Below are 24,927 nucleotides of genomic sequence, written 5' to 3'. Positions count from 1 at the left end.
CGATGGAGAATCATAGATTACATCTTTAAAGAACAAATGCATCTTCTCCCGATCCTCATAAGAGAAGGAAATTGGCAACAGGTGGTGCTATTTCTATCCAAACGTCAGGCCACGGTGTTGTAAGTGGCAGCACGGCAGAACGCGGGGTTGTCTTATGTAGTGGAGATTTGGGGCCGAGGCAGCGCATTAAGTTTAAGACGCCAAAGGATTACGGAGTAGTTCCCCTCCTATGGCAGTAGGTTTTGAGTTCATAGACGGGTATAAAAGGAATGAAAGTTACGTGTATGCTTCCTGTTTCCTCTGCTTATTTGGATGCCCTTGGCAATCTACGCCCAGTCTTAGGCCCTTATACGAATTCATGATAATTTAATTATTATTACAACCACCTGGAATCAACCATGGCTAACATAGATATGTCAAAGATCATCAAGCCTTGGAAACTTGATGCCCAGCCTACATATTCTTTTATAAACGCCAAGCTTATCGACCCCGTCAAAGAGCAAGTAGTCGAAAATGTTACAATCAAAACATCCGGAGGAAAGATTCTGTCTATAGACACTAGCGAAAACGCAGCTCCTAATACTGCTGATGGAGAAATCACCATTGACCTTAAAGGCAAGCATGTGTGTCCTGGGCTAATTGACTGTCACGTACATATCGCTGTAGTCCCCGGCGAAGCGAGTTTAAGCGCATACAAGGATATGACTGAGAAAATAAGTCTCATTCGCCAACCCTGGGTCCTGAAACCGATGCTTGATCGAGGATTCACATCCGTCCGCGATTGTGGTGGTGCGACATTGGCTATGAAAGAGGCTGTTGAAGAAGGCGTTTGCCTCGGTCCTCGACTCTTTATAGCTGGATATGCGCTCTCTCAGACTGGCGGCCATGGCGACATGAGGTCTTCTCACGATCAGAGTCCTTGCTCTTGCGGCACTGTCTCTGGAATCAGTCGTATTGTTGACGGAACATCGGAATGCTTCAGGGTTGCCCGCGATGAGCTGCGCCAAGGGGCAGACTTTATCAAGATCATGGGTGGCGGAGGCATCGCAAGCGCTACGGACAAGATTGAGAACCTTCAATTTTCAGACGAGGAGATCAAAGCCATCGTTACCGCGGCAAAGAACAATGGCACATATGTCACAAGCCATAGCTACACGCCGCAGGCCATTCAACAAGCCATCCGACAAGGCGTGAGAGGCATTGAACACGGCAACCTCCTTGATGCAGAGACGGCTAAGCTCATGGCCGAAACGGGCACATTCCTTACACCGACGTTAATCACGCACGTCATGTCGAAGCAGCTCAATTTCTTGCCTCCGGTGTCAGCAGCGAAGAACGAGGATGTCTTGAAAAGGGGCCTTCAAGCTATCAAGATTGCGAGCGATGCCGGCGTAACGGTCTGCTTTGGCACCGATCTATTAGGACCACTGCACTTTGCTCAGAGCAAAGAGTTTTCCGTGCGAAGCCAGGTTCAGACGGCGGGCCAAATTCTTCGCAGTGCGACTGTCAACGCGGCCAAGTTGCTTATGAAAGACGATGAGCTGGGGCAGGTGAAGGAGGGATTCCACGCCGACTTTATAGTATTAGATGGAAATCCTTTGCAGGACATTACGCTGTTGGATCGTTCTGAATCGAGTATCTTGGCCGTAATCAAGGATGGAAGGATTGTTTCGTCAAAGTTGTCTGACGTCAAGGTAGATGTATCAAGTCGGCCATAGAAAGGATAATGCTGAAGCAGTCTATTATGAATGGTCTAGCGTGTAGAAAGTAAATCTATGGGTATACAAAATATTACCAAGCAACCGCATGTCCATCACTGCGTAGATCACTTCCTCCGTTGTAGACTCTCTGGCCACTTGGATCGTAATTTGCTTGGATGACTTGTCCTCGGCCAAATAGGTCACGATTCCATCCGGTTATCAGCTCTACCTCATGTCCTAGTTTGCGCAAACCCTCAACTGTCTCTTCCGGGAATCCTTCTTCTAAACATATCATAGACTTTTGTGTCAATTTAGAATAGTCGCCAGCCGTTGCATACTCAGGCAACGTGCGTGACGGTCGGATACACACTCTTGGAGCATCCAGAGCATCTTGAGCGTTGAAGCCAAAGACACACGAGTTGAGCATTACTTGCAAGTGGCCTTGTGGCTGCATGAAGCCGCCCATCACACCAAAGGAGAGATCGAGACGGTCATTCTTCGTTACCATGGCTGGAATGATGGTGTGATATGGTCGCTTGCGGGGCCTGAGCGTATTTACGTGTCCCTCACGCAGCTGGAACTGTGTTCCTCGATTCTGTAGGGCGAAGCCACAGCCTTTCGGAACAATTCCGCCGCCAAAGTTGGAAGCAAGTGAGCAGATGAAGCTGCATGCATTACCTTCCGAGTCAGACGTAGTGAGATAGACGGTATCTGAAGCGTTTTTGGGGAACCCGTGCTTCAAGGTTGTATCAACGGCATCCAATTTGAAGCAAGACGCTCGCTCAGCGAGGTATTTCTCGCTGAGTAGACTTTTCCAAATTGGCCCGGAATGCTCTGGATCCGAGACATACGCATCTCCATCGGCAAATGCATACCTCAGAGCTTCTATAATAGTATGAACATACTCAATAGAGTTATGCTGTAGACTCTTGAGAGGAGGAATCTTCTCTTCCTTCTCTAGGCTCTTGATAATCCCCAACGCCTCCAGAGCTATGATACCCTGACCATTAGGCGGACACTCCCATAGCTTATACTCGTTGTAAGCCTGAGATATTGGTTCAACAAAGGTGGTCGTATGGTCTTTCAAGTCTTGAGTCGTCATAACACCCTGGAGTTTCTGGAGAGTGTCCGCAATAGACTCTGCAACCCACCCCTCATAAAATCCTGCTTTGCCTTTGGAAGCAATTTCTCGAAGCACCTTGGCGAGATTGGGGTTTTTGAAGACATGCCCTGCTCTCGGAGCTTTGCCGCCTGCCAAGAGAACTTCGCCGCCGTTTGGAGACGACTTTTTCAGTAACCCCTCACACTCTATCCAGTGTCGGGCTGTGATTTCGGACACTGGGAAACCGTCCTCACAGAGTTCTATAGACGGTTTCAGAATCTGGTCCATCGTGACTTTACCGCTGCCGTAGGTATCCATTGCATCAAACCATCCGGCAACTTGGCCAGGAACTGTAACTGAGTTTGCATGCTGGGGCGGCAGTAAATTCCCGCTCAAGCCTATTTCGCGACACTTGTCAATTGTTAACGCGGCTGGCGAGCGACCTGATCCGTTCATTGCAAAAGCTTTCTTCTTCTTCTCATCCCAATATATCATGAACATATCTCCTCCTACACCAGTCGAGTTTGGCTCTGTTACGCCGAGGGCAGCCGCGGTGGCTATCGCTGCATCAACCGCATTGCCACCCGCTTTCAAAATGTCCAGGCCAGCTTGCGCAGCAAGAGGCTGTGACGCCGCAACAATGCCTTTTGTGCTATACACAACCGATCTGCGACTATGGAAACGGCTGAAATCGGGATATGAGGGATTGAACAAAGCATCCGCTCCATCTTTTGAAGTTGCCACGGCAGCACCAACAGCGTCAAAGGGCATGGTGAAGGACGAATATTGGTCTTTTGTTAACTATAGAATGGTACTAGGCTCGAACAAAGGTCAGTAAACTTGGTTGTTTCACAATGGCCAGATTAAATGAGAAATATCGCGGAGAAGCGATCTTGTTCGGCTACTATCTTTACCTATACCAAGACATTTCCGGAAACATGCTGTCCCCCACCTAAGATGTCGTGACTCAACTGCCATTATCTATCGGGTTCTTTCTCGAAAGCTGCGTGTTGAAGCGGGGTACGATCTACATACATCGAATTATAGCCGTTCAAGCCGCTGCTATTTATTCTTGGCGTGCCATTCGCTTCTCCAACACGACGCCACTGCGGGGGCTAGAGGCATTCATATATACGCTAGCGGGCGAAATATTATCCCAAGATATGGCCATGATTTCCAAGAGGGGTTGATCGGCTGAACAGCCGTCGGAACTCGCAGTGAAGAGATATAACGTTACACGATAGATAATGCCAAGTACATGTTTTTACTTCACTAGGAAATCCATGGTATTATCAAGTTCGCCTAAAATCAGCCGGACTATTTAATACAGGGCGTGAGCTATAACTAGTGGTTGCATCTTGCTGTATGATCATGAGATACAAAGTCATCGGGGAGATAACGACATCATCGACCATCTGCCCTTATCATGTCTCATGAACATACTTCTTATTAAAATATACAATCTAATATTTGGCTATATGTGAATAACGCCAAGTGTTATATGACAACAGCTACAGATAGCTAGGCAATTAGTCTCATGGTGGCTCAAAACGATATTCCGTAGCCTCTTTCTATCTTCCATTCAAGGAGTACCTATGCTAAGGTTACATTCTAGATAGCTTAAACCTTAGTACACTACATGACGGAGGTGTTGTTACGGGAATAACGCTATTGGACGGCTCGTGAATTTCTACTACAAAGCACCCAGCTTGATGCCCATCCTTGACATAAACCGATTTCAGTTGCATTATAGATTTGTGACGTATGGTCCTCCTGAATGAAGTATAAATAAAAGGTCACAAGGAACAGTGCTATTTGGCTCGTCACTACACAGAGAAACACCAAACTATCTCATAAAGAAATTGCAATAGTTCCATCATGGCTCAGACTGCCGTTGATGACCCTCATGGCCTAGAAGATAAGGCGGTAGTTGAGACGGTTGATAATGATATTGCTCCTGAAAAGGAATGGGGTGCCATCACTCAGGGAGCTAAGGAGGCCACCGATCTGGAGCACTCCCAAGGCATTCTCGAAGCTGTTCGTTTACAGTGGAAAGGTGTTGCATGGGCCTCATTTTTCTCTCTATCTATCGCCATGTATGGGTACGATAACGCACTGATCAATAATTTCTATGGCTATCCAGCTTTCCAGAAAGCATACGGGGTTCCTGTCAGCAAGGGCTACCAGATCCCCGCCAAATGGCAGACAGGCCTCTCGCAAGCAAGTATCGTGGGCATTATCCTGGGTGCTTCGTTCAATGGCTTCTTTTCTTCGAGGTTCGGCTATAAAAGAGTTATGCTGGTTGGTCTTGTTCTTATGGCGGGCTTCGTTGCTATTCCATTTAGCGCCCACGATCTCCAGACACTTCTCGTTGGTGAAATTTTCTGTGGCATGGTCTGGGGCACATTTGCATCTATTGGGCCGGCTTACAGCTCAGAGTGCCTACCGATTTCATTGCGTGGATTTCTTACCAGCGGCGTCAATATTATGCAGATCGTCGGTCAGCTCATAGCCATTGGTGTCCTTGACGGCCTTGTCAACTTGGATTCACAGTGGTCCTATCGAATTCCATTCGCCATCCAGTGGATTTGGCCTGTGCCGCTCTTTGTAGGATGCCTATTCGCTCCAGAGTCTCCATGGTATCTTGTTCGCAAAGGTCGTCTCCAAGAAGCAGAGCACAGTATTCGTCGGCTCAGTTCCAAGAGTGATACGAAAGTCAAAGAACATTTGGCCATGATTATTCATACTGTGAATTATGAAGAGGAAATACAAACCGGGTCTTCATATATTGCTTGTTTTAGAGGTAGCAACCTTCGCCGAACGGAAATCTGCTGTTTGTCATTCGCTGGTCAAGTCTTTAACGGTATTTTTATGATGAACCCGGGAACTTATTTCTGGGAGCAAGCAGGATTGTCTGCAAACAACAGCTATAAAGTCTCAGTGGCAGCTACTGCCATCGGACTGCTTGCAACCTTTATTGGGTCAGTCCTCATTGCTCATTTAGGTCGTCGAAACCTTTACCTCTGGGGTATGGTTTTCATGACCGTTGTCAATATTCTTATCGGCATTTTGGCTACGATTCATGGCAACGAAGGAACGAAATGGGGTCAAGTAGCCCTCACTATTCTATGGGTATTCTGTTACGATATTTCCGTGGGTCCCGCGGCGTACGCAACATCGAGTGAAGTGTCTGCTGTCAGCTTGCGAGTGCAGAGCGTGGCTTTGGCCAAGGTTGCTCATCAGCTTTTTGATATCATCGGAGCTGTTTTGGAGCCTTACATGATCAACCCTACTGCTTGGGGGTGGGCCGGCAAGACAGCCTACTTCTGGGGAGGAACATCACTGCTTGTTACTGTGTGGGCATTCTTTAGATATCCCGAAACGTTCAAGCGATCTTATGAAGAGTTGGACATTTTGTTTGAGAAAGGAATACCTGCGCGCGAATTTAGAAAGTACAAAGTGGACGCCTACGATGTTGATGGTCAGCCTTTTCAAGAGACGGTAGTTAACTGATTCTAGCTCTTGGCAAGAGTGACTTTCCCATATGAAGAGTGTGTTGTTTCCTGTGAAGTTTAATACACTTTTTTTTTAAGTATAATTTATGCGAAATTAACCTCGGAGACTTTTTAATACTATTAAAATTTGTTTCCTACCATCCCACAACGGATACACACCCAGTATGAGTAGACTTGTCCATAGCCATATAAGCGACACCACAATCCACGACCTGAAGAACTGTCGATGTGGTTAGATACCATTTTCTTTCATGATAGCGGATGAAACTCACAGTTTTACTAAAGATATATTCCGCTCCATACATTGGCAGCGGCCAGAGAACCCAAAGACCAAAGAATGAGAAAAGCGACCAGAACAGTGCATATCGTTTCCACCTCAGATCTGTTTTGTCGTATACGACCTCAGAAGCACTGCTGAGAACATCCCCTTTGCTGCCTTGCCGGGCTTGCTCTTCTCTATCCGACTCTTCGGTTTGGGTATCGCTATCTAGTAGCAGTTTTTCTTCCCGAAATCGCGTCCAATCATAGTTATCCGGCCAAATGAATGACAGGATAACTGTATAGAGCAAAGGACTCAGAGCAGATGCGACAGTTCCATAAAGGCAGGGAAGTGTTTGCCCAGTCGAATCAACGGATACTTTACCGAATAAAGCTTGCGCTGTACCCAACCAGACGCCAAGACCGGTGGCCAAACCAGTTACCGCTGAAACAACAGCTGCTAAGCCGCTTTGTTTGTTCCATAGAATGGTCAAAACCAAGGGGAAAATACCTGGGCATGTTACGACTCCTAATTAAGACAATTAGATAGCAGTCCAATATAGCGAATATTTCTCTTACCAATCATATATAGAGTCCAGCCCATATTGATGCCACCGTAGTTGAACGCCGCAGTAAGACTAGCAGAGATGGCGGCAAAAAGAACGACACCCAGGTGGCTCCACCTGATGACATCTTTGTTCCCTGCATTTTTGTTGATATATGTCCTGTAAAAGTCAAAAGTAAAGATAGATGATACGGCAATAACTTGGGCAGACAGGGTTGAAGTTATTGCCATGAAAGTCATAAGTAGGACTGCCACAGCACCGCCCTTTCCTGCCACTGCCACAGCTATGTAAGGAAGTACCAGGCCATTTGTGACTTCTAAGTTATTCATTGGCTACCATGACGAATAGATGTTAGAGCAAATTAAGTCTGTTAAAAAGACTCGAAACTTACACGAGGATATGTAGGAAATATCGGAGAGCTCTCCAATCCCAAAGCTGCAAGGCCCATGATGGTACCAAGGCTCCAAGGAATGGAAAAGTAGGCAAAACCACCTACTACATAGCCCGGAACAACAGCTTTTGGCGATGCGGCAAACGCTTTGATGAAATAGCTCGTATCCATCTATGCATGTTAGTTTCAGCATTTATTCCATAATGAAGCGTAAACTTACGATAACGGCACCGAAATTTGATACAAGTAGAATTATAGCGAAGAAGATTCCTTGTTGGGAGCTCATTGTAAGAAGTGATCCTTGGTAGTTTCCATCAACTTCGTGTGAAGGTTGCGCTTTGGCCACAAGATCATACAATCCGTCAATAGAGCCGACATCGTGATGGAGGAGCGTTTTTGTTGTCAAATAAGAGCACAAAATGGCAATGACAAATGTGTGTATATAGTCCGTTAGAAACCTAGAGTTATAATTGTCAACTTTGATTTCAGATTGCTTTACAAATATAGTACAAACGTTGCTTTTATGCCACCAACAAGTGTATACAGCACCACTCCGACGGGCAAAAGGAAAGTAGACGCCATTATATGAATGCCTGTCCTATAAAATTGTTAATAGAAGTTTTAATCTCAAAGTCAAATGAGTGAATCCTACAGAAATGTAATCACGGCCGCAGCACCCAAGATCATGTTAATCGTGTTGAAAAGATTGTTGATAATCGCCAAAAACGTGAAAATAAGATGTGCAACGGTGCCTATTTATGAGAGTTCGTACGTTAATTAGCATTCAAAGCAGCCACTTGTACATACCGTATCTAATTCGGACGATTTCAAGGACTGTATGTGCTTGTGGTATACGCTTTTTGCAGACAACCCCAAGATAAGCGAAGAAAACTATCATTCTATGCATATGTTGGTCAGAACATTGCATGTATCGTAGAATTTACAAAGATGGTTTCACTTACGGTGAGCAGCCTGCCCCATACCAGAATCCTCCAGATATCCCATAAAGATATGTCACAAGCACGCAGCTGAGTAAGGCTGTGCTCCATAGCCACGACTAAAACTTCGTCAGCATGGTGACCCTTGGGTGAGGAATGTTTATCGTACAGATACTACTGCAGAGGCAACAAGGCCCGTCCCTACTGATCTGTTGGCTACCATGAATCTGTGATTTTCCAATCATCAGTCATCGGCATGAAAAGGGTTGAGATTGGAGGCGTCTCGCTTACGTTTCAACATTTGAGTTATCTTCGTTGAGAGTTTTCTTTAGTAGACGCGTTATTCCAATCATTCCTATTCATCTTAGTTCTGATAATTGGCTCTTTGTGTTGAGTGGAAACACACCGACAGCAAACGCGAGACCAACTGCGACGACAACCACATAGCCTGCTGCTTCAGGCAGTGGCGAGGGCACTATACCGTCATTATCAGATCTTGGCAGCAGATTCATTGTGAAACTGGGCTACCTGTGCTCTTCTACCAAGGAATAGGATCTTGAACATAGTAAGTACATACTCATTGAACAATATAAATAATAAATGTCAAAGTGAATCTTGTTATTGAGATGAGCGTCATCATCAAGTTGCATGGCGTGATGAAGTAAGAGCCAAAGGCACATTCTTTCTTCACCTACATGAGGCCATCAGAGCTAAAGATGTCGTCAGTAGATAGACTCCATAGCTATGTTTATCAACCAGGGCGTTATGGCCTCGACTTATTCTTCTACACGGAGAAACCGTTTCAGTCTGTGTTAATTCTCGGTAGCCAATGCCATGCAGGTTCGGAATATCAATCATAAATCTGATTTCGACCAATCAGTCGAACTTACACATATCATTAATCAAGGTTAATATTTCTTTTAACCAGCTAATTGGTTGCAGTGCTTGTTCCTTGATATCACGACATCTACTGGCAAACGACGGTTACCAAATTAGGAAATTTTTTGTGAAGCTAGATCACGATAGTGGATACGGGTGCTACCATTAGAAGCACTTGCGGTAGGTTAATTCCCTACCCATCTTAGAGCTATAATAATATGAATTAGCACAATTTAATGATAATAGCTTAGATATGACACAATTTGTGGCACTGGATATTGTTTATAAGGCGAAAATAAGCTTGAACGATACTTTTAGCCTTCATGTATGAACAGCTTCGATTTCGAAATTATATTCACTCTAAGGTCCCCTTAGTTGCGAAAGTCGCTATCTTGAATGGCAACACCTACGGTCTCAGATTTAGCAGTTGACGCCAGTATATTAATAGACAGAGAGAGCTGTTGTTCCAAGCAAGTGGCCAGGCAACTTGTTCAACATTGGGTGGCATATGCGGTTTCGGAATTGACCTACATTTTTGCCTTGAAATTTGCGCGTAAAGGGAGAACAAATAGGCGTGGAAGATAATTGAATGGATTTCAACTTGGCTACGTTGGAATATTGAATACAGTAATGGGAATATGCTTTGGGATGCGCATAGTGAAAGAATATAAGTTGCTTTTAGTCAACAGATCTTTGGGTATATTCCCATGAGACAGTGGAGTGACTAAGATAATCCAATTTCCCAAGATACAGAGAGACCTTATCACAGCATTGTTTTAGGCCGTCATCTTGTACCCAAGGTAGCGAAGATATCTCGGCGACGCCACAATTCAGAGATTCAACAGTTCAAATTCCAATTTAACAGAGTTCTCCATTAAACATACATTTGTCAGGTTCTAAGGCAATGGCTGTCTCTATCTATACACCAATACAAATCCTAGACCTTAGAGTGGTTCCTTATAAATGTCATTTATTCCAGGCAGCCACCTATGCTGCGAAGCTTCGTGTGTAGAGAGGGGCACTAGCTTCACCGTCCTTCCTCTCTTTGTCATAAGTCTCTAGGCAGATGCTTCCTTAGGCATGTTGGTTGGCATAAGCTCTCACATATTACTCATTTATCACTTTCGAAGCACTACCCCGCCTTTCTATGAATACATGTTTTACTGTATATCTTCTCCTCTCTCTCTTTCAGCCTTTCAGCCTTTCCGCTCTTCTTTAATTTGAGAAACACTCCTGTCCTCTGAATATCAGGCTAAAATACGTGTATCAAGGCACAATTTCTCGTAATTTCTTATTATATTGTCACCACTGCAAAAAAGATGTCGGACAACTTCAATAGTCAGAGTTTACCGTCAGTTACCACCTTTACGAAAGAAGTATTTCTGATATACATTTAATTCTACTCCCTCAACATCTTTGCGTATCATATATTTAACCACTACCAACACAGAAATCTGTCCCAACGGACGTCAACAACGAACTTCAAGCTGCATGTCGAGAATTCGCTGCTGCAAACTATTCCCGTGAGGCCCTGGATAGGTTCAGAGCTAAAACCCATACGATCTTGGCCGGTCATCAAGAAGCACTCCAGCTTATTGAAACTAATATTTTAAGAAACGCCAATATTTGGGATCAAATGCACGAGCATGTATTATCTAAACAAAATGCTGAAAACACAAATTCCTAGGCGTATCAGAGCATCTACCTACCTATAGGGGGGGTACACTTCCTTCTACGTCGAGCGTCGCTTAGTCATCGACGAGGGATTGATGCCAAATGATACTCCTTGCAGTCAAATGCAACCAGAAAGAACATGTGAGCACGTACGGTAAAAGAGACTACACCCTACAATTTATGCAAATGGTTATAATTTAGGATGTGCCCCAGTAGTTTAGGGGGTGTATTCATATAGGGGTATACCTTATAATCAAGGGGTACTTTGAGAATACCTTACGCAGTTCAGGACATACAAAACTCCGCGATTTTGCGGACATTAACTCATAGGAGATCCAGATCAGTGATCAATGATTAGTTCATGTAACAAGCAGAGCTCTTTGACTATGAAATTAGAGACTTATTAGCTAAGAGTCAACTAAGCTGTGGATCTGAAACTGGGTCCAATGAGAAGACGTCTAGAAACCCAGATTAGCAGCATCTCGTTTAAAATGCTTAGAAACTAGTCCACGGGCGCGATCTATCCGGATCAGCTCAGATGGCGTACGGCGATTTGGCGTGCCGGCCGTATTCGTAATCGCCAACGCATTCATCAAAAATCCCCAAACACCATCACACATATATATAAGTCGCCAAAAAGCAACTATATGTCATCCACGTTGTACCCCGTTACAACTGGAAAACAAATAAGCTTAAATAGAAGCCCGCTAATCTATCGCAGGACAACATACAAGGTAGCAGAGCAAACTACATAAACCCATCTGCGCTGGTATTCGACCACTAAAGCCAGAATGGCAGCGGCAAAACACAAATATGAATTCGGTGGCCCGTAGGTTGATAACATCAAAGCGTTAGAGTTTCTTTTTTTCGCCTAACATGTTCATTAGATTAGGCGCCGGATCGCTTGTCTTTGGTCTCCCGGTTCTGCTCTATTTCTTTTACTTTACCTGCAATGACCTCACTGGCTGCCCTGCCCCTGCGCTCCTTGAGCCTCAATCTCTCTCATTAAAGCAGCTCAAAGATCAAATTCCATGGCCTGAGGATGGTATCTGGGGCTTTGCCAGCTGGAAGGCCAGCGGCTGGATGATGAGTTACTACGTACTCAGCCTGGTGCTGTATCGAGTGCTGCCCGGACAGGAGCTCTATGGCACAAAGCTGAGAGAATCAGGCCGTCCATTAAAGTACAAGTTGAATGGCAAGTAAAACATAAAAATAGTTGGTAGATGGCAGGGGACTAACTGGTTATAGCGTTTTCTTCTAGTCTTGTTCAACTTGCTGCATGCGCCATTGGAACGCTATTATACGGCGTTAATTTCCCTCTCTGGACCTTTATCGACGACAATTACTTGCAGCTATACACAGCCAATCTAATCCTCGCAATTTTGATTTCAATATTTGTATACCTGCGAAGTTTTAGTGTCAAGCCAGGTAATAGTGAATTGAGAGAGCTCGCACAGGGCGGCCACACCGGTAATATCATGTACGACTTCTTCATCGGCCGTGAACTCAACCCTCGCGTCACCCTCCCCTTCTTTGGCGAGGTTGATCTCAAAGTCTGGCTGGAAATGCGGCCTGGTTTGACGGGCTGGATCCTCCTCGACCTTGCCTTTGTTGCAAAGCAGTACCGCACATTCGGATCTGTGTCCGACAGCATTCTCTTCGTTACCTTGGTCCAAGGATACTACGTCCTCGAAGGACAATATGCCGAATCAGGACTTCTTGGCATGATGGATACAATCACAGATGGGCTGGGCTTCATGCTAACGTTTGGGGACATTGTCTGGGTGCCATTTCTTTATTCCACGCAAGCCCGCTACCTCTCTGTGTACCCACTGCAACTTGGCTGGGCAGGAATCTCCGTCGTATCAGCAGTCTTTGCCGTTGGACTGTACATCTTTCGGGCGTCCAACTCGCAGAAACGCATCTTTCGCACGCAGCCAGACCACCCCAGCGTTAAAAACATGTCTTACATACAAACTAAGCGAGGCACAAGACTTCTTGCGGATGGATGGTGGGGAGTGTCGCGCCACATCAATTACTTTGGAGACTGGCTACAGGCATCGCCTTTCAGCCTTCCCACTGGCATGGCAGGATATGTGATTCTGCCAGCCGGGGCTGCTGCCACAGCGGGAGCAAGCGTGGCTACAATGCTTGATGGTAGACAAGTGGTCCAAGGAGCGGCAAGAGGATGGGGCATGGTTTACACGTATTTCTACGTGGTGTATTTCGCCTCGCTGCTGATATATCGCGAGAGAAGGGATGATGCGGCGTGCACAGAGAAGTATGGAGAAGATTGGGCCAAGTACAAAAAGGCAGTTAAGTGGAGGATTTTGCCTGGTGTTTACTAGAAACACGGGTGTTTGCGATGGCGGCCTTTTACGCAGAGAAACCAATTACATGTAAACAATGAAAATTATATGTATGTCAAAGACACATATAATCACAATAGCTATACGTATAGAATAGTTTTGTTCCTTTGAGTGATGTATACGTCCTCGGTGTGTGTCTCATGACAGCCCTAGGGTAGGAATGTTACTACGAGAAGAGTCTTCATCTACATCTCTCCACAAACAGGATACGTGGGAATGGGGTCATCAATCAAAGCACTCAGGCACAGAAACGGCACCAAGTAAGTAGGGCTGACATCTCCTAGCCCGCTTGTAACCGGAAAGGCTGGCACCGAAGCAGGCCCAGAATTAAAGTTATGAGATTGATGCTTGTTTTCCGCTCGCCCAAAGCATCGGCGCCAAGCATCCCGAGTACAAGTAAGCTTGAATAGACGCACAGCAGCCTAAAGCAGGAGGAGGATGATTTGCGGGGTTCGTGCACAGGCTCGGAACGAGGACGATCCATTGCCTGAAGCTCTGAAATTGGTGATGGAGCGATGCAGATGCTGCGCCTGTAACCCCTGCGTGTCGGCCACGATCCGAGCCCGAGACCTCGAGCACGCACTGACGGCGTGCTGCGAGCTGCGGCCAAGCCAAGACTGCAGATGTAAGGATCACGGAGCAATAACCTGGTGGAGTTGGTTTCAATGATACATATCAAATGGCACTCCGTAGAGAAACATGAAAATAAGAAATTGGCTCGGCCGCGGTTCGAGCACGGCCCGGATTATCCTTGGCCCTGATTCCGCTAGCGCTGCAGCTAGCCACTGGGCCCCGCGAACTCCTCAAACAGGGGCAATTTCAGACATGAAACTCGTCGAGCGTCTCGAAGAATCTGCGCGCAGCTGACGGGGGCAGATTGGTCGAGATGCGCAGTTCCGAGGGCTGATGCTGGCGGCAGCTCTTACAGAAGCACGGCGGAGGCGTCGTTTGACGCTGGAGGATTGGCCTGGATTCAACGTTACCTGCGCGCAGACGATGGAGATTGTTGCACTACTGGATGGATGGATGGATGGATGGATGGATGGAGCGGTTAATAATAGCATGATAACAGCATTGTTCTTTGTTTTGACGATGATGACGATGTTCCGGATCCGCTGCTTGCGCCTCATCGCATCTCGGAGCTGGGCGCATTGACACATGCCAAATTAGCAATTTGGTGTGTAATGAGCATCCATCGTGGCATCTGCGTGTAAGTGCGCGCGCTGCACTCGATCAGCAGCATCAACGCCGCACAGCAAGGGCTTAAACGTTAGAAATGAAACTGCATGTTTTCCATTCACCGGATCTCGCTCAGACATTGAAACAATTGCCGCCTATTTTGAGTTGTTTCCATCGTATCTGCGTAGCACAGTCGCCAAACGATCAGAAATAGCCATCTTCGATATTGATGCTAATATCACATCGCCAACCGCTAATCCGAAAACCGACCAGCGCGCCGATCGCCACAAAACCGTCGGCGCATGAACTCGACCCCGGCTTGTCGCAGAAAACGCCTCCCGAAACTCCTTCCCCTGGTCTCTCCACACTACGACTACTATGCTAGCTCTGCTGGTTCGCCGTCCACAGCCAAGGCGCCTCTCCCCCAGCTGAGTCGCACCCTCGTCCAAAGCTCGCGCTCTCGTCGTCCCCTGAGGCGCATAGACGAGCAAGATGACATGTCAAACATCGCCTGGTTTCGGGCGATTCGGGCCCCCTGGCTATGAGTCTGTCCGTGGCATCTGATTCGGCTCTCGGTAGTCGCGCGAAGAGCAGGGAGTTGAGACGCTCAGTCAAAGTTTTAGCGCCAAGAAACAAGACGATTGAATGAATGAATGAAGAAGAACAGGAAAGATGGGGGTCATTCATGCTTTCGTCCATCGAGTATAAGAAGAAGCGCGAGTCCGGACCTGGTATACCTGCTTCTTCTTTCTCTCCATCACCATCACGACTTCCCAGTCACCAACACCTCAACTTTCTTCACTCCTTCAGGCCAGGTGCCTCTTTTCCCAACCTTCCTTTCTTTAGAGTTCGACCTGGTGTCGCTTGCTTCGTCTTGTAAATTCTTTCAAACACGAAATCAACTACAGCTCTCTCTCTCTCTTTTGGAACTTTTCACCACTATCTTTTTATACACACAATACCGCAAAAATGGTTCGCTTGTCAGTCGCCTCAGCTCTTACTTGTAAGTCGACAACCCCATGGATCCCGAAAGTTGATGGGTCTGTTTTTTCTAATACCGCATTATAGTCGCTCTTTCAGTCTACGCCCTTGGCGACCCTGCTGGTGCCAAGAATGTTGGAAATGGCGCAGGTGGACAATTCATTGGCGGCCAGTGCTTGTCTAGCAAGGACTGCGCTTCGACTTGCTGCGCTTTCATAGCCGGTGGTGGTGTTTGCTCTGTAAGTCTATTAGTCTCTCTTCGAACGATTTTCTAGCCCCGGCCGTTCCACTAATGCTCGAATTCTTCCAGGGTATTGGTGCCCAGTTCCAGGCTGGGAAATCAGGTTGTGGTTTTGGTGACGGTGGTGCTCCTCCTCAGCCCAGTGCTTCTTCCGGCAGCGGAAACTCTGGCTCTACATCCAACGCTGGCACTTCTGCCAATGTTCCCGCTGGATTCAACACCGCTGTTGGTGACCCAGCTGGTGTCAAGAACCTCGGTAACGGCAAGGCCCAGCAGTTCATTACTGGTATCTGCCTCAGCGATGCCGACTGTGCCTCTGGCTGCTGCGCCGGCTTGAACGGCGGTGCTGTCTGCTCTGGCGTTGGTGCTCAGACTCAAAACGGCAAGACTGGCTGTGGCTTCAATGCCAACGGCGGCTCTTCTTCTGCCCCTGCGTCCAACTCCAACAGCGGCTCAAGCTCTGGCTCAAACTCTGGATCAAGCTCCGGCTCTGCTAGCAACGGTGTTGCTATTCCCGCTGGTTTCAACACCGCTGTCGGTGACCCAGCTGGTGTCAAGAACCTTGGCAACGGCAAGGCCCAGCAGTTCATTACTGGTATCTGCCTCAGCAATGCCGACTGTGCCTCTGGTTGCTGCGCTGGTCTCAAGGGCGGTGCCGTCTGCTCCGGTGTTGGCGCCCAGACTCAGAACGGCAAGACTGGCTGCGGTTTCAATGCCAACGCCAAGCGAAGCTTCGAGTTCTCTCGCATTGCCCGACGATTCAACGCTTAAGTGGATGACAAAAAACCGGTGGTCAGTACTGGGACTGAGGTGTAGAGACAAGGATGACTTTGATTCCGAGTCTCACTTAATTCGGTGGTCGTTATCTACCTAATTCATACTCTACATGGCTAGACTTTAATAGATATCAATCATCGCTTCCAAATACAGAAATGTGCACACTTCTGCGCGTGCAATGCAATGTAATTGGCCTTTTTCTGGAGATTGGCTTCTAGGTTCGGCCTACGAACAGCTGTGAGGCGTATATTTACCATCTAATAATTAGTTCATCCTTTCAGCATGGCGAGCTATACGAATGCTACTCACTTTGTCATTTCTTCCGCTGAAAAGGGTCCCTCTCCAGTCGCCTTTTGGATCATAATCAGGATATGACTTCTGCAGCCATACAACCGGAAGTTTGTAATCAAGCCCTCGTCGTCAAATGTCGCAACGAGCGTCTCCGGGAAATCGTCCAACACCTCTGAGTGCACATTATATCTGTTCCTCATTTCGCTGAAGACAAGCGATTCAGATTCACTAATCGTCTGGCTGACAACAGTCCGCCGCTCGAGGTACAGGTGCTTCATAACGTCACGCAGTTTTGCGACGACGCCTTCTCTGCCGAGCGAAGGGTCGTTCGCCTCTCGCATGCTTTCGAAATTTACGACGCAGTCTTCGGAGAAGAAGGCAGCAAAGCTTTCAAGTTCGTCGTTGGAAGAGTCGGGGCGTAGGGTTTCGAGTTGGTTGTAGAGGGCGTCGAGACGACTTTCGAGGATGCCGGCGGAGAGCATTGTGATTGTTTTTTTTTTTTTTGTATCCCTTGCTTTCTTTGATTATGTCTCTTCTTATTTGAATATGATACACAAATCAGATCTTGTGAATATAGGATGGAATCGAGTAGTGGGCATATTATAAGACAATGTTATCTGAGTCTTTCAATCTACGATTACCTACATCCTATCCTACTGCAGGTCCCCCAGAAGGCAGCAGCATTAGGTTCTCCATACTTACTTTGACACCGGCACCTAGGAAGCGCTTCCGCGGCCATGACAAGACAATATGTGGCACATTAGTCACCCCTAATGCATACCAAGTATGTACGCAGCAAACTAAGAAGCGGGGGGTGTCATCTGTGAAGGAAGCTGACTGCATGCATCACGTACCGGAGTAACCGAATGAATACAGTAGAAGCGGACTCCAATGCAGCTTATATCACATTGTTATGCTATTCCAAAGGTCTCACCTCCTTGAAGTCGACATGGGATATGCGGGAGACACGTGCTGCGACAGGGTTTGCAGACTTACGCGGTTAATGCGCCTATCAAATCCCTTGCCCTGGAACGGCCATTTGAGCGTTGCTCGATTGGCCAACGTGCATTGTTGGTCAGACGGATTCATACATACCGGAGGGGGGAGGCCCTTGTACGAAGTACGCGTCCTGTCAAATGTGTCGACCATTGTGAGAAGTAGGTACATGCATCCCCGGGTTTGGCGGGATCTACCCGCAGAAGCATGGGCTGACACTCCGTTGACAGGTTGGCTTTAAACCCTACCTGGACAGATCTTATTGCTTTATTAATAATATTTTGGTCTGTAGTTGGTTAGGTGGTTGTATTGAAGAATGCAGGAGTTGGGGCTGTGGAGAGAGTATGATGAATAGCTCTGAGCTTCTCGAGACACAACAATGGTTGAAGTCGTGTTGTTTTACATATAGATACTTTAGTAGCGGCATGATATAGTCGGAACGAAAAACTCTTCGTAAATGAAAATGCTTAGGCCAATTATTGAAAGAAAAAAAAACATTGTATGATCTCCACTACATACACGTAGTCTCCCTATCCCCATCGTTCGACAAACTCGTCTCGCTTCTCGCTCTTGCGATCCCTTCTCTGGCCCTCAACAAGCGATAGCCTGTCTTTGGCACCCTCCACATCAGCCGCCAAAAGGGTGATGGAGCCCGAAATCTCCGGATCAACCAGTCTCGGCTCATTGAACGGACTCTCAGCCAACACACTGTCCCGCACCAACTGGATGGCAAGCCGAGTATCGTTTAGCTGCGCCAGCGCACCCATTTCAAACGTCTCCTGCGCATTTCGAGCAATCTCATCGGTCTTCTTCGATCGCTCCTCGAGGATTTTCGACAGAGCCACTATCTGTGTCCTACCGTCGGTTTCTTCAGACACTGACGAAGGGACCGACAGACCGTACATGAGTGTGTCGAGTGGAGGCTCGTCCGCGACACCAGACGACCTACGGCGGTGGTGGTGGGAACCAACGGTGTTGGAGTGCTTCCGTGCAGGAGTATTACTACTCTTGCTCGGAGATGTGGGGAAAATTGAGGCCGGGGCAGATGACGATGGCTGCTTCACAGGCGGCAAAATCTCGACGGCCATCTCCATCTTGGCGGTGGAGATGAGTGACGCGGCGGCAGCCTGGTGCGACAAGTGAGTCTCAATGCGACCTTGGATTTGATCAAGACGACCAACCAAGTGATCAAGGCATTTGTTAATCTAAAGAATCAAGTTAGTAACGTATACAGTGGGCAGAAATAATGGATGGACGCTGACGTATTCCAGGGCATTGGACGTGCGCATCGCACTTTGGCCTCCTTCTGCAGAAACGGTTTGGAGAGCCTGTTCAAGGTGCTGCTGTTCCACAGACATCTGGGCTACAGACAGTATTTCCGAGTGCAGAGAATCAACCTCTGCCTCGAGAGCCTTGACTTCGTCATGCGTCGAAGGCTGGACGCGGCCCGAGCGCTCGGCTTCCACAAGAGTGTCCATGTAGGTGGTATCTAGTTTGGCCCGAACGGTCTCAACCGTAATGTTGACCAGCCTGGTAGGGCCCCCCCAGCGGTTAGCAAACAATTCTTTCCCGTGTAGCGTGATGGTGTCGTATGGGCGGCTAACCGCGAACATGTCTCACGCAGCTTGTCAATCTTGGACGTTTCATCTGGGTCTGGCTGCTCCAGCTCCCATCCCAGCTTCTGTAAATTGGCCAAGAGTTTATCATCGGCACGAAATATATCGCCTAGAGTGCCCTTGAGATTGGATCCAGCCTGCGTTCCCTGCTCTTCAAGATCAGAAATGCGAAAGGCAAGACTTTGAGAAGCTGCCTCCACCTAATGAAGGTTACAATCGTCAGTAGAAAGCTCGCTCGTGCTCCTTTGTGTTTAAAGTGTTACCTCTGCGGCAGCTCGTTGCCGCTCCGACTCAGCTTTACTTTGCCTGTCCAGGTCAAGATCCCGCCGGCGCGCATCGTTCTCAGCACGCCTTCTCACCAGGCGCGATAGGGCATCTTGTTGCTGACGCAATGTCTCGCTCTGCTTGGTTATGCTCTCCGTTGATCTCCTGAGTTCATCAATGGCGACTTTGATATCGTCCTCGGTAACGCCTTGTACTTCGGACAGGTCGTGGAGATTGGCCAGGATATCCACCTGGCCGTTCCTGTCTAGTGTAGAGTATCTACATCACGGATCACCATGTCAGCGGCGTTTTTGTCTTGTCATGAGCAAGCTGTGTCTCCATACGTACATTGCCAACTCATCAGGTGACAGGAGATTATCGGTCGTGAGATGCAAACTCGCCCACTCAGCCAATGCGGCGCCGTAGTGGTCGTGTCTGAGATGCTGTTGAACCTCATCCCTGCGCACTTGGACGCCATACGTGCGGGCAGCCTTCAACAGAAGGGCTTCAGCTTGCACCCTGGTCTCCAGATCCATTGTGAGTCTTCCAGAAAAGTCCGCCTTGTAGAGAATCGGTCGTACAAGGAGCCGTGTGGGTGAGGGGGGGAGAAGAAAGGGAAGGACAAGACAAAGAGTTCAAGCACACTGTCTGTTTTGTAGAAAGCTTCCCAATGTTGTTTTGTCTCTGAATTATACCGGCTCAATGCTCCACAGGCTTCCAGCCCGTTGATGCTGGGCCGTAAAATGAGCTCCCAGAGGATGCTTCCCCAAGTGAGTCCTCTTTTCGCAGCTCGCAGTCTGTTCGCGCCGAGGTCGTGCAACGCTCGCTCAGTTGAAAGCTGCAGCTGGCAGATCAATTCGTATTCGCGTATCGATAATCACACGCTCTCCATTCGACAGCTGCGGGCGCTGTGCGATAGTTGTGATCGCTGAGAGCGTCTCGATGGCCTTTGCATCCCAGGCACGAAGCATGCGGTGCTACCTGCGGTGGTTTCGGGTCCCCTTGGGTCTCAATTCGGGATAATTATTCCAGGGGTTCATGATTAGGCCCCAAGCGCCCGAGGGCCCCTCTAAAGCCACGATGTCGCGCCCCGTAGCAGCCCCTGTAGCTAGCTTGAGCTGCATGCTGCCAACACCTTGGATGCGCCACAGCCGCCTGACAGGTGCGGTGCTGGTGCTCGGCATTATGAAGGGCCGCTATTGATGTATAACCTTATAACCAAACATTTATACGCCGTAAACTTGGGTCCAGTGATATCTTCAAGAGATTCCTCGCCTTCCAGCTTCCTCGTTCTTATGCCAGCAACCAGACTCACGGAATAGGAATGCATATTTCCGTGTTGTCCTGGGCGCCAGGTCTACCCAGCGCAGAACAGCGAGGCTCAGCTTGCCGTCGGTTTCCAAGCTCCAGCTCGTCTCTACTATTGGAACTGCATTGCATGTATTGATTTCGTCCAACGTCTTGCAGCCGCCAGTGCCGTGACCCGAGAAACGTCGATCCCCACTCTGTGTCATCCGAATTCCGTTTGTATTGAAGATGAGAAGAAAAAAGAACGGTAGAGGAGGGGACTCGCAGTATCTTTCCCGGATGCTATCTAGCTGGTCCAAACGAACATGACCCCAGGGCAGCGGATCGCCCCGAGCGGCAATGAGATTTCGGCGCCCTGGACTCGTATCTCAAGGATAAGCACACCATATCGAGAAACTGTAACTTGCACTATGTGATACTGCATTTCTCCGCGAGGGCAACGGCGTCGTCTCGAACGATGGAAATGGCCACTCGGAGATATCCTCCAGGCCTGACTAAGTAGTGATGCATGCCCATCGCTGCAAGCCATGCGAGCACCGCTATCTGTCGTTGACAGCCAGGTATGGCGCCTTATCTTGGTAATAAATACCTCTGTCTCTTCCATCTGTTTGTCGGAATAAAGAGCATGGAAAGCAATAGAGACGGCAGTTCTGTCGCAACTCGGCGTCTTCAGCCCGGTATGCGTCCGAGGTGGATCAAGTCTCTCCGGATGTAGGACACATGTCTCACACTTCGGCCACCTACATCGAAGCCCGTCCCCTGATCTGCCGAGTTGCAAAGACCGGCCAAGTCTTGTCGCTCTGCCAGGACGGTTCGGCGTCTCCTGGCGGCCCTCAACGAGGCAATGCTTGCGGCACAGTACTGCGGCTTGCCACTGATCATGGGCACTTGGAGACGACATTTGGGATGACCGGCGGGTAATGATGTCGATATCCAGCTTCTGCCGGCGCTGTGACTCCATGATCTTCGGATGGCCAGCTGGCTCTGCAGAGACTCGTATGCGGAATCAGTCTAAACGCTCTGCGCCGGCAATGATGCTGTGACCAGGCGTGATGCACCCAGATACGTAATTCAAGATGCGTAGAGGTCAGGGGTCCTTCATCATATCATGCCCAAATGGCTTACATTCACATCCACATTCACTCCTCTGCTGCTCTGCCATGTCCGTCACACAATGCCAAGTATTTCTTGATCTCTGTATGTCATTGAGAGACAACAAGGAAGTAGCCCTGCCGTCTTGACCGCCTGCCATCAGCTGTCTGAGAGAGAAACCACCCCAAACTGACAGCTGGTCGGAGAAATAGACCAAAGCAAGACAATAAAAATTCTCCCCGAGCTATCACACAAGAACCCTCGATTTTCCATCAAGGTGCCGCAGTTCCGTCATCCTCTGTTTCGCAACGAAATCTCCGAGAGATATGACCGGCACAGGCGTCTGGCGGCTTCGCTGGAACAAGGCCATTGCTGGAGGAGCCGGATATTTGCTGGTTGCAGCGATTTGCTTAACGAGTGAGCTGCTGATTTGGGGCCTGAGTCGGACATTGGCTTCGGCAAGGCTCGAGTTCTTCTCGACTATCGTCGGCATGTTGCTGGTTTTTGCTGTGAGCACGGCGAGCTGGGCGATATGGAAGAAGACGGATGCCTTCTATCGGAGGTGGCTCAAGGCAAGGGTTCGTGACGACATGGTGCTCCCTTGGTGTTTGTTTGCTGTGCTGATTCACGTGCGGTGTTGTTTAGGTTGACTTTATCAATGCTCATTTGGGAGCGGGATTCTCTGTGCCGATGATCATGCTGGACCAAGACGAGATGCTCAATGGCGGCGAAGTTGGGAGGGTGATTGGCTCATTCAGTGAGTGAGATGACTGGATTGTGATACTGCTGATGGTTGACTTACTTTTGGCCGTCCTAGTTGCGACCAATATTGTGTCTTGGATGACCGTGTTTTTCTTTTCCGTCGTGGCCCTCAGCGGAATCACAAAACTAGTACCGCCAGAAACTTCAAGAAAAGGCTCATTTAGCTCAGAAAAGAGCATTGCGCCGTCGTCGTCCTTTGACGAAGAGATCAGCTCGGCCGATTTTGAAGACGTTCAGAACCAACCAGCTACACAAACACAAAGCAGGCCCTCGTGCTCGAGGATTGCAGATTCCGAGAGGCAAACAGGTCAAAACGGGCAAACTGCGCCGTCTTGCAATGATGACTATGAATCCTCCACTTGGAGCTTCCTATCACGACACTACCCGATTCTACTCTCACTCACTCTCGTCTTCACTATCGGCTTGCCCTTGGCCGTTGCCGCCCACGAGGAGCGTCCCCTAGACGGCTTCATCCTCTGGTTCATCTGGATATCCTCTGTCCGATCTCAACGCGCTTTTAAACACTCTCAGTTCTGCAGCTTTTCTCTTCCATTAAAGCGTGGCCTAGCGACAATGATGAATCCCGTCCTCGTAACCACGCTGCTTATGACGGGATACACCAGGGCCAAAGCCTCGGTTTTAGGATCCAATGGCCTTACCAGGACATTGAAGACATTCAGCGGAGGCACTCCTCTCTATGCCATCTGGATATCTGCCGTCAATGGCGTCCGGATACCTAATAACCCAACTGGCTGGTTTGGCGCTGGCGACACTGCGCTCTCGATACTCGAATGCGGCATTCTTGTATGGGGCTTCAAGCTCTCGGAATGTCGCCTCCAAATCTTTAGCATTGCCGGCCTCCTCTCCATAATACTATGCACTATAGCCGCAGCAGGCAACGTCTTCATCTCTGTTATCGCTAGTCGAGCTATAGGTCTCCATGAATCTGAGGCTCTCAGCTTCGCCGCCAGAAGCACAACACTCGCCTTGGCGAAGCCTGCTACAGAGGCGATTGGTGGGAACAGCCCAGTCAATGCGATGCTCGTAGTGAGCAATGGCATACTGGGGCAGCTACTATATCCCTTTATCTTGGAAAAGTTGGGAGTGAGCAGCCATGAAGACGACGAGACAACGACAGTTCCAACTACAACTCATGAGACAATGATCACTAATGAACGTTCACCCATACAACCACCCCTAAATGGCCATCTTATCTCTCTCGACACCAACAGGGCAATATCCTTCTTCCCCAAGTCGTGGCACCAAACCGCCTCCACAACAGACAGCCCCGTCACTGTCGCCGCAGGCATAGCCATCGGCATCAACGGCGCCGCAATGGGCGTATCTTATCTCTACGAAACACGAAGCCGCGCCGCACCATATGCAGCCCTGTCGATGATGGTCTTTGGCGTAATGACTGTGGTGTTTACGACGGTGGAGCCGTTTAAAAGCATACTCATCAGCTTGGCGAGCCGATGACAATGGTCACGAGGGCAATCTCTTTTTTTATTTTTTTTTTATTTTTTGGTTTTCTACTCGATTACAATGCTCTCTCTCTCTCTTTTCTCTCTTTGGGGGAAAATGAAATTGTTGTTTCTGGATACCATTTAAAAACAAGATGAAAGCAAAATAACCAAACGCGAAAAGGCATATAAAGAAAGAAAGAAAAAAAAAGAGAGAGAGAGACCATAATGAAAGAGAACAGCGAGAAATTGTGTAATATTTAGCATCTTTATTTATTTTGTTCTACATGTATCATGCATGGGGGGCCTCGCTTTGACGGCCAGTTTCTTGTATCAACTCTGCATAAAATATTACACTTGTAAATTAGAACGATAGAAAACAAAACCATGAAACAGCGGTGTTCAAGGGTATGGCAATGAACTGCAGTGAAATCTCCTTTCTCCTTTATTGAAGATGTTACTCCAAAAGTCAACGGGGCATCTTCGACAGAGCAGCATAGCATAAAGCGAAAGTTCATATGAGATCAGGATCAAAAACGATGTTTTTTTTTGCTTTTACCAGCGA

The 24,927-nt window shown here is 48.1% G+C and overlaps 10 protein-coding genes across 12 annotated transcripts; 5 read left to right on the top strand and 5 right to left on the bottom strand.

Annotated features, from left to right (window-relative positions):
* The first annotated feature begins 309 nt into the window (after nucleotides 1-309).
* On the top strand, nucleotides 310-1,799 carry TrAFT101_004466 (uncharacterized protein). The gene has a single exon (XM_024907194.2). The coding sequence runs from the start codon at nucleotides 399-401 to the stop codon at nucleotides 1,716-1,718; it is 1,320 nt and encodes a 439-aa protein (XP_024765739.1). The 5' UTR covers nucleotides 310-398; the 3' UTR covers nucleotides 1,719-1,799.
* On the bottom strand, nucleotides 1,718-3,723 carry TrAFT101_004465 (uncharacterized protein). Its single transcript, XM_024903056.2, has one exon. The coding sequence runs from the start codon at nucleotides 3,571-3,573 to the stop codon at nucleotides 1,792-1,794; it is 1,782 nt and encodes a 593-aa protein (XP_024765740.2). The 5' UTR covers nucleotides 3,574-3,723; the 3' UTR covers nucleotides 1,718-1,791.
* An 889-nt stretch (nucleotides 3,724-4,612) lies between these two features.
* Nucleotides 4,613-6,420, top strand: TrAFT101_004464 (uncharacterized protein). The gene has a single exon (XM_024904782.2). The coding sequence runs from the start codon at nucleotides 4,681-4,683 to the stop codon at nucleotides 6,313-6,315; it is 1,635 nt and encodes a 544-aa protein (XP_024765741.2). The 5' UTR covers nucleotides 4,613-4,680; the 3' UTR covers nucleotides 6,316-6,420.
* A 31-nt stretch (nucleotides 6,421-6,451) lies between these two features.
* On the bottom strand, nucleotides 6,452-7,818 carry TrAFT101_004463 (uncharacterized protein; the record flags this gene model as incomplete). Its single annotated transcript, XM_066127179.1, has 5 exons — nucleotides 6,452-6,529; nucleotides 6,590-7,104; nucleotides 7,155-7,473; nucleotides 7,533-7,703; nucleotides 7,753-7,818. 5 exons carry the CDS (start codon nucleotides 7,816-7,818, stop codon nucleotides 6,452-6,454), a joined length of 1,149 nt encoding a protein of 382 aa, XP_065983288.1.
* Nucleotides 7,819-11,721: 3,903 nt separating this feature from the next.
* TrAFT101_004462 (uncharacterized protein) lies at nucleotides 11,722-13,430 on the top strand. Its single transcript, XM_024910453.2, has 3 exons — nucleotides 11,722-11,852; nucleotides 11,911-12,218; nucleotides 12,272-13,430. Exons 1-3 carry the CDS (start codon nucleotides 11,815-11,817, stop codon nucleotides 13,369-13,371), a joined length of 1,446 nt encoding a protein of 481 aa, XP_024765743.2. The 5' UTR covers nucleotides 11,722-11,814; the 3' UTR covers nucleotides 13,372-13,430.
* A 2,110-nt stretch (nucleotides 13,431-15,540) lies between these two features.
* Nucleotides 15,541-16,564, top strand: TrAFT101_004461 (uncharacterized protein; the record flags this gene model as incomplete). The annotated part of the gene is made up of 3 exons (XM_024902953.2): nucleotides 15,541-15,574; nucleotides 15,640-15,791; nucleotides 15,863-16,564. The coding sequence occupies 3 exons, from the start codon at nucleotides 15,541-15,543 to the stop codon at nucleotides 16,562-16,564; spliced, it is 888 nt and encodes a 295-aa protein (XP_024765744.1).
* Nucleotides 16,565-16,651: 87 nt separating this feature from the next.
* On the bottom strand, nucleotides 16,652-17,476 carry TrAFT101_004460 (uncharacterized protein). Its single transcript, XM_066127178.1, has 2 exons — nucleotides 16,880-17,476; nucleotides 16,652-16,827 (listed from the first exon to the last, which is right to left on the bottom strand). Exons 1-2 carry the CDS (start codon nucleotides 17,341-17,343, stop codon nucleotides 16,821-16,823), a joined length of 471 nt encoding a protein of 156 aa, XP_065983287.1. The 5' UTR covers nucleotides 17,344-17,476; the 3' UTR covers nucleotides 16,652-16,820.
* A 911-nt stretch (nucleotides 17,477-18,387) lies between these two features.
* TrAFT101_004459 (uncharacterized protein) lies at nucleotides 18,388-20,273 on the bottom strand (the record flags this gene model as incomplete). Its single annotated transcript, XM_024909220.2, has 5 exons — nucleotides 18,388-19,062; nucleotides 19,120-19,387; nucleotides 19,462-19,673; nucleotides 19,737-20,016; nucleotides 20,086-20,273. 5 exons carry the CDS (start codon nucleotides 20,271-20,273, stop codon nucleotides 18,388-18,390), a joined length of 1,623 nt encoding a protein of 540 aa, XP_024765746.2.
* Nucleotides 20,274-20,714: 441 nt separating this feature from the next.
* On the bottom strand, nucleotides 20,715-20,921 carry TrAFT101_004458 (uncharacterized protein; the record flags this gene model as incomplete). Its single annotated transcript, XM_066127177.1, has 1 exon — nucleotides 20,715-20,921. The coding sequence occupies one exon, from the start codon at nucleotides 20,919-20,921 to the stop codon at nucleotides 20,715-20,717; it is 207 nt and encodes a 68-aa protein (XP_065983286.1).
* Nucleotides 20,922-22,265: 1,344 nt separating this feature from the next.
* TrAFT101_004457 (uncharacterized protein) lies at nucleotides 22,266-24,758 on the top strand. 3 transcript variants are annotated; one of them, XM_024901626.2, is made up of 3 exons: nucleotides 22,266-22,715; nucleotides 22,783-22,894; nucleotides 22,955-24,758. In XM_024901626.2, the coding sequence occupies exons 1-3, from the start codon at nucleotides 22,464-22,466 to the stop codon at nucleotides 24,376-24,378; spliced, it is 1,788 nt and encodes a 595-aa protein (XP_024765747.1). In that variant the 5' UTR covers nucleotides 22,266-22,463; the 3' UTR covers nucleotides 24,379-24,758. The 3 variants fall into 3 exon arrangements, with proteins under 3 accessions (XP_024765747.1, XP_065983285.1, XP_065983284.1); XM_066127175.1 differs by having other exon boundaries at nucleotides 22,783-24,758; XM_066127176.1 differs by having other exon boundaries at nucleotides 22,266-22,894.
* The last annotated feature ends 169 nt before the right edge of the window (nucleotides 24,759-24,927 follow it).

Source organism: Trichoderma asperellum, chromosome 2, assembly GCF_020647865.1.
Source record: "Trichoderma asperellum chromosome 2, complete sequence".
In the NCBI taxonomy this organism is placed as follows: domain Eukaryota; kingdom Fungi; phylum Ascomycota; class Sordariomycetes; order Hypocreales; family Hypocreaceae; genus Trichoderma; species Trichoderma asperellum.
This window is presented reverse-complemented; position numbering and strand designations above follow the sequence as displayed.

Bases quoted from the DNA above. Each gene is read 5' to 3' on its own strand.
- TrAFT101_004464 (XM_024904782.2), top strand. From the start codon at position 4,681: ATGGCTCAGACTGCCGTTGATGACCCTCATGGCCTAGAAGATAAGGCG.
- TrAFT101_004460 (XM_066127178.1), bottom strand. From the start codon at position 17,343: ATGCTCTCCGCCGGCATCCTCGAAAGTCGTCTCGACGCCCTCTACAAC.
- TrAFT101_004462 (XM_024910453.2), top strand. From the start codon at position 11,815: ATGGCAGCGGCAAAACACAAATATGAATTCGGTGGCCC. The intron at 11,853-11,910 runs GTAGGTTGATAA...CATGTTCATTAG, and splicing joins AAATATGAATTCGGTGGCCC to ATTAGGCGCCGGATCGCTTG. The intron at 12,219-12,271 runs GCAAGTAAAACA...AACTGGTTATAG, and splicing joins ATTAAAGTACAAGTTGAATG to CGTTTTCTTCTAGTCTTGTT.
- TrAFT101_004457 (XM_024901626.2), top strand. From the start codon at position 22,464: ATGACCGGCACAGGCGTCTGGCGGCTTCGCTGGAACAAGGCCATTGCT. The intron at 22,716-22,782 runs GTTCGTGACGAC...GGTGTTGTTTAG, and splicing joins GGAGGTGGCTCAAGGCAAGG to GTTGACTTTATCAATGCTCA. The intron at 22,895-22,954 runs GTGAGTGAGATG...TGGCCGTCCTAG, and splicing joins GAGGGTGATTGGCTCATTCA to TTGCGACCAATATTGTGTCT.
- TrAFT101_004466 (XM_024907194.2), top strand. From the start codon at position 399: ATGGCTAACATAGATATGTCAAAGATCATCAAGCCTTGGAAACTTGAT.
- TrAFT101_004465 (XM_024903056.2), bottom strand. From the start codon at position 3,573: ATGCCCTTTGACGCTGTTGGTGCTGCCGTGGCAACTTCAAAAGATGGA.